This window comes from Rutilus rutilus, assembly GCF_951802725.1.
Source record: "Rutilus rutilus genome assembly, chromosome: 16".
NCBI classification, from domain to species: Eukaryota; Metazoa; Chordata; class Actinopteri; order Cypriniformes; family Leuciscidae; genus Rutilus; species Rutilus rutilus.
Window position 1 is genome coordinate 1,175,843 of NC_140224.1, and position 14,767 is coordinate 1,190,609.

A 14,767-nucleotide genomic window follows, 5' to 3' on the forward strand; every position below is an offset into this window, starting at 1 on the left:
CTAGACCGTTTCTGGTGGGAATATTCTATAAAGAAGAAAAACGTGATCAGAAGCTCGATGCAGAAATGGAAATGCGCTAATATAAATCCAGCTGCCTACTTGCTTTTACGCTTGTTTTCTTACTTCAGAGTCCAGCCCACATGTTATAAATGGAAAGTTGCATCACTGCAGCGTCCCAGTGTGATTCCCATGCAGAGGCGCTTGTGAAAGGAAGTGTGTGTTGGGAAAGTGGATCAGAGTTTCCCAGAGGTCGATCCCACTTCTGAGGCTGTGGTTCGGCCCGGTGGGTGTTGGGTAAGTTTAGACGGTGGGGGGGTGAAAGTTCAGGGCGAGTGTGTCCAGCGCTGAGGGGGAGGCGGGGGTAAAGTGGGCCGCTGGGACGAACCTGGGAGGAAATTGGGAGTTAAACGTGATCCGTGAAGCTGGAGAGCGGAAGTGGCCCTTCAATGTGTGGAGGAAAACACTCGGGTGTGTCTCGCCTCCCTCTCATACGCTGGAGTCACACACACTTCTGATACCGAGTCACAGCTGTGTTTTGTTTTGCTTCCAATCCCCCGCCTCGTCCAGAGAGGAAAGAGGCTAAATCTGGTCCCTGGGTGTCCTCTGGGGTTTGTGTTTTTGGGGGGGGGTTTAACAGAAAGAAAAAGGGTAAATAAAAGTGTGGCTTAACAGAACAATGAAAGTGCATAGTCTGCATGATTAAAGAAATGTAACAAATTCAAGCTTTCCTGCAGCTCAAACCGTAGAGCGCTTGCAACGCCAAGGTCATGGGTTCGATTCCCAGGGAAAGCAAGAACTGATAAGAATGTAAATGTGTCGCTTGAAATGCAATGCAAGTCACTTTGGATAAAAGCATCTTCCTAATGCGTAAATGTAAATGTTAACAGGAAATGAATGCTGGAAATAAGATTCAGCCTCTGTTGTTTTAAAGACGTATTTATTGGTTATAGGTAATCATTAAAACATTTTCGATACCTCTACCATGACTCGATACCGGTTCCTAAACAATCATTTTTTTTCGTTACAGATAATGTTATAGCAGAGGCTGTAATAATGTAATTTCTTTTCATTTCATTTCATTTAATCCCCATATATCCTCTGTTGTTTTAAAGACGTATTTATGGGTCGTGATCAACTCATATGGATTGATTTATTTTTTATTTTTTTTATTGCCAGTATCTTAAAGGATTAGTTCACTTCAGAATTAAAATGTCCTGATAGTTTACTCTCCCCCACGTCACCCAAGATGTTTATGTCTTTCTTTCTTCAGTGGAAAAGAAATGAAGGTTTTTGAGGAAAACACTCCAGGATGTTTCTCCATATAGTGTCTTCAATGGGGTCCAACGGGTCGAAGGTCCAGATGTGAGTTTCAGTGCAGCTTCAAAGTCTCGACACGATCCAGCCGAGGAATAAGAGTCTCATCTAGACAAACCAAGCGGACATTTTATAACAAAATAAACACTTATATACTTTTAACCACAAATGCTGGTCTTCCACTAGCTGTGATGCGACACACATTACGCAATCAGATTGAAAGGTCAAGCGTGACGTAGGGGGAAGAACAGCCCCAGTGTTTTTACAAAGCAAGCGTGCAAAGACTGAGTCAAACGGCATTTACAAAAAAAATTAAATAAATAAAGGTAAAACAATGATGTCCGATATTATTATTTTTTTTTATGTCCGCTGGTTTGTCTAGATGAGACTCTTATTCCTTGGCTGGATCGTGTCGAGACTTTGAAGCTGCACTGAAACTTACATTTGGACCTTCAACCCATTGGACGCCATTCCAGTCTCACTTCCGTAACATTTCTACGTAGGTTTGTAACTAATTTGCATGAATGGTGTTGATTGGCTGAGCAGCGTCTCTTAGCTCCGCCCTCAAACACTGGAGTGTATCTGAGACTGGGAGAGTTTGGTTCGTGTTGTTCGTGTCGAGAAGACGCTGTTTCTGCTTGACAAAGCAAATCCACTTTGATGAGATTGATACGGTGAAACCCACGCCATCGTTACTGTTCGTATCACTGTGATCAAGAGCTGAGATTCAGATATGATAATGAGCGCCTGGAGTCTGACCAATCAGAACGGAGCAGCTCTCAGAGAGGCGGAGCTTAGAGAGACTGAATCTTCGATCAAAGCGTTTCAGACACTGGGAGGAAAGAGCTGATGTGCAGTGGAGATTATGAGGAAATGAAAGTGTTTTTTGACCTTGGATGCATTTAAACCTGTTAGAGGAGAACAGGAACCATAATAGGGGCACTTTAACATTACATGGCAATCTTACAAATTCAACGTCCTTGTTTTGGATGCAAGGTTAAAGAACATTCAATTCAGACATTTCAGGTCATGGCATATTCAGTGAGGAGACATGATCATTAATCATGTGAATCATTGAACAAGTGAGCTCGCATTTTTGATGCCAGATGAGACGCATTTATTACCTTTGAGGCAAAACATCTGCTCTATAGGGAAGCTTTATGAACTTGCCTAGTCCTGCTCAGCTGCGTCTAAGCTTGCACATGTGGATCCCCCTTCTGAAGGGCTTTTATTAGACGTTCAAATTGATTTGAAATCTGTTTTTCCAGAAAAATTATACCATTTTTACTAGGGCTGCCCTCGACTAAAGCTTTTTCTAGTCGACTAATCGCACGTTTATATTAATAAGCAATAAATCATAATAATGTGCCTTTAATCGCCTGTATAAAATGCGTATAGCCTAATCAGAGCTCAGATTCGAACATAAAGCTGCAACACCTAATGATTATAAATGTGTCGTTAAAAAAAACTGAATGAGACTCTAAACATTTTAATAATTTATTGGTAATGTTTTCTGTGTTTTCGGCTGCAGAGATTAAGTCACGAGGCTCACTCGTCATCTATATGCTCGATTCATACGGATTGCATAAGCGGAGAATATAAATTTTCCATTGGAATCTGTTCATTTAAATGTAAAACTGTCAAGCTTTCTATAGATATATATCTCTCATGTCTGTGAGGCAAGTATACGCTGAGATTCGGTTCATTTATGTGATCAAGTTCAAGATCATTATTTTACAAAAGCACAACGTTTTATTGTTATTGTGAGTTGACAGAGATAAGAGTAGAGCCTCTACAGTTTGCATTACTCTCATCCGTATTTTAAGTTAAATACGAGTCACCACAAAATGTTTCCTCCACAAATGACTCCAATATGCACCTTTATTGATTGAAGATTTATTAATATGTGTTGATGTTGTTGCAGGCCAAGCCGATCTATGGCGGATGGCTGTGTTTGGCTCCCGAGGGAACGGACTTTGACAATCCCATGCAAAGATCCCGGGTAAGAGACATTCTTGTGGGGAAAGATGTCGTCTGTTTGCGTTAGTATCTTGACATGCACTGTACACAAATAATAATAATACATTTTATTTATAATGCGCTTTTCTCACACCCAAAGCACTAACAGAGTAAAAGACAATTTTTTAAATAAAAAAATACAATAATAAAAAAATACAATATGTAAATATTATCATTATTATTATTAACAGACCATGTCAAAAGTACAGTTTGAATTATTTTCATTTGTCAGCAAATGCTCATACATGCTATTAATTTGATTCACTACATGGCATATGTCAGTAATTTAAAGCTGTGATGAAAGCGATATAGCTACGATCTTTTCTACTGTACTGTGACGTACATCTGAAAAAATGCATGTTTGGGAAATCATGAGGTAATAAAATGCATGCATGGTTTGGGTGAATTTTCATCTCTTTTTGACTATCAATTGACAGGTGTATATTTGAGTGAATATGAATGACATTTAATGCTCTTTTCTTTCACCGCAGAAATGGCAACGGCGATTCTTTGTCCTTTATGAACACGGCTGCTTGCGCTTTGCACTGGATGAGTCGGTAAGCTGTTCTTTAGACCTTCTGATCCCACATTTGCGATCTGTCCATCGAGTCGCTGAGTTGAGAGAATATATTCCTGTTCTTCAAACAAACCAAACCAAACACCAACCTCAGTGAATCCTCTCCAATAATAGAAGAAATAGTGCTGGGCAACGATTAATCGCAATCTAAAATAAAAGTTAGTTTACATCATATAATGTATAATAAATAAATGTGTGTGTGTGTGTGTGTGTGTGAGTGAGGCGCGGACGCGATCGAACAGTGGAAACATAAAAACATACTCCGTCATTTTGTTTATACAGGACATCATTCAAACTGCAAAGTGTTTAAGTTACTGCTAATTAAAATTTTAAGGAAAACAAATATATTAATCTGAAATATAGCAAATTAATTTTCAATTCATTCAGGTACAATTAGCAAACATATCTCAAGGTCTTTTTATTAATTTAATTAATAAACTAATTATATAAAACTAGGGCTGTACTCAACCAAAGAAAATCTTGGTCGACTGAAGTCCTGAAGTTTTCGACTAAAAATCGACTAAAATCGACTAAAAATGACGTTAGAAAAAAAAGTTAAATTAATTAGCTGCGCACTGTGCGCAGTACTTGGTAGCCTTGTTGTCCGCCTAAATGAATTATGAATAAACATAAAAAACTAGTAGGCTATTTGCAGTATTAAATCGTTTTTGACGTAATTCATTTACACTGAAATGAGTCTGACACACGAGTCTGTCGGCTGTCGGCTCTGACAGCGTTGCATCACGTGCACCTGCGCAATATCATAGCCTATGATTTCCGAAAATAGTACTATGTTGTCAACTAGTGATATCATGACAAGAACCTTTGAGGAATATGTAACATAATTTAGACAATTGTTTCTGTCATATGTATTATAATAACTGACAGACACTATAATTTCAGCCGCTCTGTGCAGCTCGCACAGAGTGAGGCTGAACCTATTTTTTACAGTCTATGGGCCGAACATAGGAGCTCAGCTTCGCGGCTGAGACACGAATAGACTTAACTTAAAGCTTTTACTCTTAAACACAAAAGGCACGTCCACTTTAATAAAAAAATATTTATTAAACAAACCAGATCAAGTAATATTCAGCAAACCTTCTAGTAGCCTACTTTCTTCAATCTGTCCGTCTTCTCCGGTGAGTTGGGCTAATCCAAAAGAAGTGAAAACAAGGGGGGTGTTCTGAAGACAGACTGTTACCTGTGAAACCTGATGAAATGAACGCGGCAAAACTGATTACTGGTAAATGAACGCGACAAAACTAATGAAATGAACGCGGCAAAACTGATTACCGGTAAATGAACGCGACAAAACTAATGAAATGAACGCGGCAAAAAATCGACCAATCAGAATTTGATTGGTCGAGCCAGAACGTATCGACCAAATAATCGACTAATCGACTGGGAGAATACAGTCCTATATAAAACTATTGTCAGTGCACTACAAATAAACTGGTTCTATGCCTTTACTTTATTAATAAAACTTATTTAAAAAATACAAGACTTAAGTAATTTATTTCCCTTCGGTGGTCCAGCCTGAGACACGCTCAAGCCTTCTGCTTATCTGTTTTGCTTTTCCCTCCATTGTACCGAACCTGTACCGAACCGTGACGTCTGAACCGAACCGTGACTTCTGTGTACCGTTCCACCCCTAATATGATATAAACAAACTTTTATTTTGGATGCGATTAATCGTTTCCCAGCACTAAAAAAACAGCAATATATAACCGTCCCAGAACTAAAATAATCCATTCTGAGATGAAGGGCCGAGAGCGCCGTCTGCGATGTGAACGAGCAGGACTCGCTGGTGTTGTTAATGAGAGCCCGACTCGCCCTGTTTGTTTCACAGGAATGTGACAAGGATGACCAAATTAGCCGGCTGATCTGCCCGGCGATTACAGAGTTTGCATGTAAACACCGAAGCCCACACACAGGCTCAGCGCTAGGAGAACGAGAGCCGCCGCGACCCTTGACCCCATCGCTCACGGTGTTTGCTTACTACAGGAATGCCCATTACAGCGGCGCAATTTATCATTCTGCTGCGCAACACGTGGCAAACGCCCATTTGCCTGACTGGAGTCACATCATGAAGTCAAGACTCCTTCAGTTATACAGCGCTTTAACAATACAGATGTTTCACAGCAGCTTTACAGCGATAACAGGAGATTACAGGCACAGAGAGTGTTTAGACTTTACAGCAGATCTAGAATAAAGTTATTGTCCAGATAAAGTTTTGATCGATTCACTTCCGTTGCAACGATCATTAGTTATTAACTTATAACTAACTTGTCTGGCCTTAACTCATAATGCAGGATTGTGCAGATGGCGGAGGGAGGACACTGTCTGTATTTCCAGCGAGTGGTGACGACAATAAAAGCTCGTTCAGGGCAATACAGAGTTTCCTGCCATTGTTTTGCTCTGCAAATGCTGTCAGCCCTCGTGTCTTCATGGTGTTTTCATCTAGTTTCAGGACATTCTGTTAAATTAGGTCACGAATATGGACACTTCAGAGTATGGATTTAAGCAACAACGTATTATTTGTGCGCCAGAAATGATGTGCTTCATGTTTTTGAGGATTCCAGAAGCTCTTTCGCATGTGATAGTGTTGAAATCTCTCGTAAAGGCGGTGTAATTCTTATCATTTAACTTATAAGAGGCTAAATGGATTTTCATGAATATCTTGTTTGATTTTCTCTTCTCTCCTGGGAAGCTTAGAATCGGTTTTACTACGATATATATTGATATTTTCTGTTTCCTTAGTGAATTTTCGTTTCAGCTCATTGAAAAACAACATTTGCAAAACTCCAAAACGCAGTTTCCGGCTGAAGTGAACACTAGTGTCAGTAAAACACCAACAACTTTTATTCCTTTTCAAGCAGATGATGATCACAGGTAGAGATGCACTGTGTTTCTCTGCTGATTACTCAGAATTATATCGTCCGATACCGATAGTTCGATTTTTCTTAAGGAAACAAAATCTCTCCTAAATATTCAGGAAACCTCTCATCTGGTGCACTATAACAGTAGAGGTTAACATTAACAACAGAGCTATTATATTCAACTGCTATTTATTTCCAGATATAATATTTACTCTCAAAAAAAAAAAGCTAAAATGTTTGTATACAACTCATGAGGTCGTTTTCATAAACACTTCTTCATGGCACATGTATTCAAACATAATTAACAATAAATAAGCTCATCTCTAGTGTTTGTATAGCTAGGCTATCTAACGAACTGAACACTGGTTAACTTTCCTGAGGTAAACTCAACATTCAGTGATATCGTTCACAGCTGTTTTATTGACCTCCTTCCGCGGTTGAAACACAGATCGAGTGATTACACGAGTCATGACACGGATTTTGCTAAATTGTACCGTATCTTTCAACATACCTTCTGATGTTCATGCATGTTTTTCTAGATATACTTTGTATTAAAGTGTAAGAAAAGACTCCGCTTGAACTGAGGCGCTACAGCGATCCGTCACGTTTAAGAGCGTCAAAACGCCATTTATTGTTTGAATTTTCGTGGTCAAATGTACAGAATTTGAAAGCTGAGACTTTGTCTTATCAGAAGTAACCGCACAAAGCTCTGTGTGATAACTGGACGAGAGGCGCTACAAATAATGTCTGATGTAGAGAAAAAGTGTAGATCTGGCAACCCTGGCTTGATTCATAGGGTCAAATAAAGCCTGCATTAGCGTCACTATTGTTAAACTGTTAAAGCCTTATTGTCACGTTAACTTGCCCTTAATTCAACACCAGATTCTCTTCACACACAGTTGCAGTCGGACACGTTTTTCCGCACACTTTTGATTGACAGGATATAATCGACCCTGATCATCGGCTGTTTTTAAACAATCGGTATATAATAGCTTTAATCGGCCGATATATCGTGAATCCCTAATAATCTGACCCTGTAATTCGAGATGCACCGATATATCGGCCACCATTTCCGTATCGGCCATTAAATGTTCATTTTTAATTTTATCGTTATCGGCCCAAGAATAAAAAAATTAGCCGATATATATTAAAGCCAATAAATAATGCATTATCTCCTTCAGCTGAGACACTTCAGATGTTCAACATGATGGGTTTGAATTGCTTGTAATATGATAGAAACAGCTCTCGGGTCACGATAAAAGAGCTCAGACTAAAAGCAGATAAAATGACACGGTTGCTTCAGCAAATTTAAGCAACCAGTGTAATAATATAATAATAATAATACACTTTACTTTCTATAGCGCCTTGAAAGCAGCTTCTCAAGGCAATTTACACAATAAAAATACAAAGAGAAAATAAATAAGTAAACGTTTCGTCAATTTTCTAACCTTTTAAAGCGTTTCATCTCTAAACTATTGATACGTACAACAACCAGTGTAACAGCATGTTGGCATATTGACGTTCATCCGTCTCATATAAAACTGAATGCGCATTTATCACTGCTAATTTGACTTGTTAAAGTCGTGCGAATCGTGCAGAAAAACAACGTTACATAATTGTGTAGAAACGTTTTTCCAGCGAGCCTGACCTGATTCTTTTACGGCTAGTGTTTAACGTGTGCTATATTTAGTGTGAACACAAGCTGATCTTAAGAAAACGCTTCTCACTCCATATAAACGGCAGACGCTGATGTAATCATATCCCAGTATGGTTGCAGTTGTTTCTAATCCCGCAGCTCGTCCGTTACATGAGGAGAGTCTGCCGGTAAGCAGCCGTTCATCTAGCTTCACTGCTGACTCTTATAAACATGATAGAGAAGTATTTTAATTGTCCGACTGAGATGCTCTGAACGTGGAGTCTGTGCTCATGATCCCAATATGCCCTTATTAGGAGAAACCACTGAGGATTGCTGGAGCCGGCGCTAAACTCTGAGAGCGTTATCCTCTTAAACCACATGGAAATGTTAAATATGCTCTGAGATTCACGTTCCTCTTCACCTATTTCCACAACCGGGTTTAGAAAGCCGAGAGACTATCAGCTGTGTTTGTGTTTTTGTTATGTTGTAACGAACATAGTTTTTCCTGCTCTTCTCATATGTGACCCTGGACCACAGAACCAGTCTCGAGTCGCACGGGTATATCTGTGGGAATGTCCAACAATACATGTTATGGCTCAAAATTATAGATTTTTCTTTAATGCCAAAAATCATTATGATATTAAAGATTATGTTCCTTGAAGATATTTTGTCAATTTCCTACCGTAAATATATAAGACATGTATATCTGTGAGTGAATGCTGCACAATCATGGACATAAATGAACAACTTTTAAAGATGATTTTCTCAATGTTTCGATTTTTTTGCACCCTCAGATTCCAGATTTACAAATATTGTCCTATCCGAACAAACCAGACATCAATGGAAAGCTTATTTATTCATGATATATACATCTCAATTTAAAAAAATTAATCTTTATGACTGGATTTGTGGTCCAGGGTCTGATATTGGAATCAACTGACAGACAATATTGTGTGGAAAAGGTTTGGCTTGTACCTCAATATTTTATTACAAACAAAGTTAAGGAGGTTATCATTCAGAATTATACACAGAATTTACCTAGTTACACATTGCTTAGTGAAATGTAAAAGTTACATTGATTTTAATTGCTCTTTTTGCGACAGTTGCCCTGAAAATGTGGTTCATTTACTCCGGCACTGATGTTTACATCTCAATTTCAAAAAATGACCCATGTGACTGGCTTTGTGGTGCAGGGTCACATATCTCCTGAACACGTTCGCTTTAGACGCAGGGATTGCCAGGTGTTTTATAGCCCTCAGGTGTTCTTGGGATGGGAGATTTACATAGGTGTGTTTTTACAGAGGGCACGGCACGTCTGGGCACATGCTTACTGTAAAAGGAAGAGCTACCTGAAAAGGCAAGAGCTTTGCTATTTATTTAACCATGTGTTGTCAATCTTAACAACTTGTCTGGCTGTTTGTGTGTTTCGATCCGCCCTTATCAACAGACTGGAAACTGTTGAGCTTTGCATCATGGGCTGTTATGTTGCCGTTCCTTTTTTTATTTTTATAATAATAGAAGTTAATGGGTTAAGCTCCGAAATGACTAGATGCCGACCATAAAAGAAGTCCATGTGACTCGTGTACTAGATTTCAAGTCTCCGAATGTTACGCAATAGATTTGTGTGAGGATCGGACAGAAATGTGAAGTAATAGTTTCATCCAGATTGAAAGCTGGCATTATATACGATAACAAAAAATGGAAACAGCTATGGAAGCTTGTTTCCGCCACAGAATTAAACATTTTAAAAGATAATTGCGACTTATCTCACATTTGCGACTTTACATCTCGCAATTCTGACTTTATATCTCGCAATTCTGACTTTATATCCCGCAATTCTGACTTTATATCTCGCAATTCTGACTTTATATCTCACAATTCTGACTTTATAACTCGCAATTCTGACTTTATATCTCGCAATTCTGACTTTATATCTCACAATTCTGACTTTATATCTCGCAATTCTGACTTTATATCTCACAATTCTGACTTTATAACTCGCAATTCTGACTTTATATCTCGCAATTCTGACTTTATATCTCGCAATTCTGACTTTATATCTCGCAATTCTGACTTTATATCTCGCAATTCTGACTTTATATCTCGCAATTCTGACTTTATATCTCGCAATTCTGACTTTATAACTCGCAATTCTGACTTTATATCTCGCAATTCTGACTTTATATCTCGCAATTCTGACTTTATAACTCGCAATTCTGACTTTATATCTCGCAATTCTGACTTTATATCTCGCAATTCTGACTTTATATCACACAATTCTGACTTTATAACTCGCAATTCTGACTTTATATCTCGCAATTCTGACTTTATATCTCGCAATTCTGACTTTATATCTCGCAATTCTGACTTTATATCACACAATTCTGACTTTATAACTCGCAATTCTGACTTTATATCTCGCAATTCTGACTTTATATCTCGCAATTCTGACTTTATAACTCGCAATTCTGACTTTATATCTCGCAATTCTGACTTTATATCTCGCAATTCTGACTTTATAACTCGCAATTCTGACTTTATATCTCGCAATTCTGACTTTATATCTCGCAATTCTGACTTTATATCACACAATTCTGACTTTATAACTCGCAATTCTGACTTTATATCTCGCAATTCTGACTTTATATCTCGCAATTCTGACTTTATATCTCGCAATTCTGACTTTATATCTCGCAATTCTGACTTTATAACTCGCAATTCTGACTTTATATCTCGCAATTCTGACTTTATATCTCGCAATTCTGACTTTATATCTCGCAATTCTGACTTTATAACTCGCAATTCTGACTTTATATCTCGCAAATTCTGACTTTATAACTCGCAATTCTGACTTTATATCTCGCAATTCTGACTTTATATCTCGCAATTGCGTGTTATAAAGTCATAATTGCGAGATGTAAACCTTCAATTCTGAGGAAAAAAAGTCATAATTGCATGATATAAAGTCGCAATTGCCACCATCCTAAAAATTAAATACATTTGAATAGTTTCTGGTATAATGACCCAATTTATACTGTGAAAAAATTATTATAAATGGTTATTATTTTTATATTATTTTTCAATTTTATTTTTTACTTTAATATTTTTTTAAGATTATTTTATTTGATTACACGTATTAAAGGGCATGATGAGCGGATGCAATAACTACAGCAATATAATGACCAAATTTATACTGTGAAAAATTATTATAATTGGTTATTATTTAGAAAAAGTTGTATTTTTATATTATTTTTCAATTTAATTTTTTACTTTAATATTTTTTTAAGATTATTTGATTTGATTACACGTATTAAAAGGCACGATGAGCGGATGCATTAACTGTAGCTCGGTTCACAGGACCTGTGACTATATTTGAATGTGTGTGCCTGCGCTCTTCCCCCGGGCCCCGTGTGTTTGAGGACCTCGATGGGCCCCTTCATCACAGGCCCTGGGACCACATTCCCCCCTGATGGGCTGTTTGCTCTTCCTGTTTTTCTTTTTTCCCTCCATGCATTGCCTCATATGTTCCTCTCTTATCTAAAGACGACTTAAAGACTCCCACCCTCAAGCGAGTCCAAAGACCTAAACAAACTGCTGTCGAACTTCGGCACACACAGCTCAAATTATTGTTTTGCAAGACTTTGTGTGACAGTTTTGGGTTAGTTCTTGAATGCCCTTCTGGATAAAATAATATTAAAAATGAGTAATCTGATACATCTAGGTTTTTATCATGATTTGTGGCGGGAAAAAGGGATTAAAATGTCAAGTGAGTCCGAAGACCTAAACGAACTGCTGTCGAGCTTCGGCACAGAGCTAAAATTATTTAATTTAATTTAATTATATAGCACATTTAAAGCAACAGCTGTTGCCCACAGTGCTTCACAATCACTAAAAAACACAAAAATAAGAGTACAGAGAGAGAAATAAAAAAGATACAAATTAGGTAACAAGGTAACGATCAAATTATTGTTTTGCAGGACTTTATGCAACAGTTTTGGGTTAGTTCTTGAATGCCCTTCTGGATAAAATAATATTAAAAATGGTAATCTGATACATCTAGGTTTTTCATCATGATTTGTGGCGGAACGAAGGGATAAAAATGTCCGGTTTTGTGTTTTTCGTGCCAAAGTGACGTGAAGTTCTTTGTTGTTGTGTCTTGCGTTCTTATTACCCAGAGTTTTCTTTTCTTCCCTGGTTGTGGAACAGAAACTCTGCTGCAGTTTATAACCGTGACACACTGTAATTTCCATATTTGGCATTCCCTGGAGTTTACTGGCAGCTTTTAATAAAACTAGATCACTTAAAATGGCCATAAAAGGAGTCAGGAAAAGACGGCACCTGTTTTACATCTCGAGTCTGCAGAACGTCTGATGAAGGCGAAGGTTTCGAGACGTCCGAGTGTGAATCTCTACATCTCAGAGAAATCGTTCACCCTCACGTCCTTCCAAACCTGTCTGACCTGCTCCAGAATGGCTGGATAGGACGACATGACGCATGCATAATACAGTAAATCATTTTTATACACACCGTTTTTTGACCTCATATGAACTGAGAGACTACATTGTTATAGTTCACATTCTTTATAAAATCAAGTGACACTAGCATGTCATTTAAAATAAACGGATAAAGTCAAAAAAGGTGAATTTAAGATCAAGACCTAATATTTACACGCATTCAAAAGCATTCATTTTTCAGGCTTTTTTGATGAACAAAGTTATTTATTTGAAGCAGAATCTGCCTTTACTGTCACTTTCGATCGATTTAAAGCGTTCTTGATGAGTAGAACTGCAGTTCAGCTGTATTGTGGGGCATGACCAGCTTCTGAAGCTGTAAATAAAGGCATGTTTCCAGTGACGTGTTTGGAGCGGGTTAGACAGTGGCATCAGCAGGACAGTGGAGATTAGGACTGATTTTTGTTGATATGAAGAATATATTACAGGTGTGACACTAGGGCTGTGCCGGTAAACTTGACAACCGCATCAAATATGTGAATATTATGACATGAGTGAAGCACAAAGCTTTGCTTACAAAATAAATAATAGGTTAGCAGCAATTAAAATGTTGCATTGGAGCAATGGAAACAGTTTGATTCGTGGCCAATGAGAGAGGTACGTCACGTGAGCCCGGCTTTATCGGCTTTGTATTAGGGATGGGCATTTTTCAAAAATATTGCATTTGAATATTCGGGCTCATAAAAATCAAATATTCGTTTATTTAAATGATTTTAAACGAAAAAGACGTTATTTTTTTAAGTTTCGGTTTTTTAAAGTCACCATTTCTTAACACGCTTACAATTAGGCAATATACACAACAAGCTTACAATATATCTTAAGGTTTTCTTTTAGTTGAAAACATTAACGGAAAAAAAAACGCTAAAATGTGTTTATATTGTTGAGGAAAAACAATTATAACCACTTGCTAGAGTGAGAAAACGCCCTGCGCTGTCACTGACAGATGTTTCAGAGACAATGATAACGGTGTGCGGGGAACACACGCCCGTTGAGGGTCTGAACACACGCCCGTTGAGGGTCTGAACACACGCCCGTTGAACGAGGGCCGAACACACGCCCGTTGAGGGTCTGAACACACACCCGAACACACGCCTATTGAACAAGGGCCGAACACACGCCCGTTGAACGAGGGCCGAACACACGCCTGTTGAGGGTCTGAACACACACCCGAACACACGCCCGTTGAACGAGGGCCGAACACACGCCCGTTGAGGGTCTGAACACACGCCCGAACACACGCCCGTTGAGGGTCTGAACACACGCCCGAACACACGCCCGTTGAGGGTCTGAACACACGCCCGAACGCACGCCCGTTGAGGGTCTGAACACACGCCCGAACACACGCCCGTTGAGGGTCTGAACACACGCCCGTTGAACGAGGGCCGAACACACGCCCGTTGAACGAGGGCCGAACACACGCCTGTTGAGGGTCTGAACACACACCCGAACACACGCCTATTGAACAAGGGCCGAACGCACGCCCGTTGAGGGTCTGAACACACGCCCGAACACACGCCCGTTGAGGGTCTGAACACACGCCCGAACACACGCCCGTTGAGGGTCTGAACACACGCCCGAACGCACGCCCGTTGAGGGTCTGAACACACGCCCGAACGCACGCCCGTTGAGGGTCTGAACACACGCCCGAACACACGCCCGTTGAGGGTCTGAACACACGCCCGTTGAACGAGGGCCGAACACACGCCCGTTGAACGAGGGCCGAACACACGCCTGTTGAGGGTCTGAACACACACCCGAACACACGCCTATTGAACAAGGGCCGAACGCACGCCCGTTGAGGGTCTGAACACACGCCCGAACACACGCCCGT

At 39.3% G+C, this 14,767-nt stretch overlaps 1 protein-coding gene across 6 annotated transcripts in view; it reads left to right on the top strand.

Moving 5' to 3' along the window:
- LOC311306450 (myosin phosphatase Rho interacting protein) overlaps nt 1-14,767 on the top strand; it is a 70,734-nt gene that overhangs the window by 8,733 nt on the left and 47,234 nt on the right. For all 6 annotated transcript variants that reach the window (XM_084434848.1, XM_084434851.1, XM_084434849.1 and 3 more), the window contains exons 2-3: nt 3,239-3,316; nt 3,825-3,890. In XM_084434848.1, coding sequence (XP_084290974.1) covers nt 3,239-3,316; nt 3,825-3,890 — 144 coding nt within the window. The remainder of the gene's footprint in view (nt 1-3,238; nt 3,317-3,824; nt 3,891-14,767) is intronic.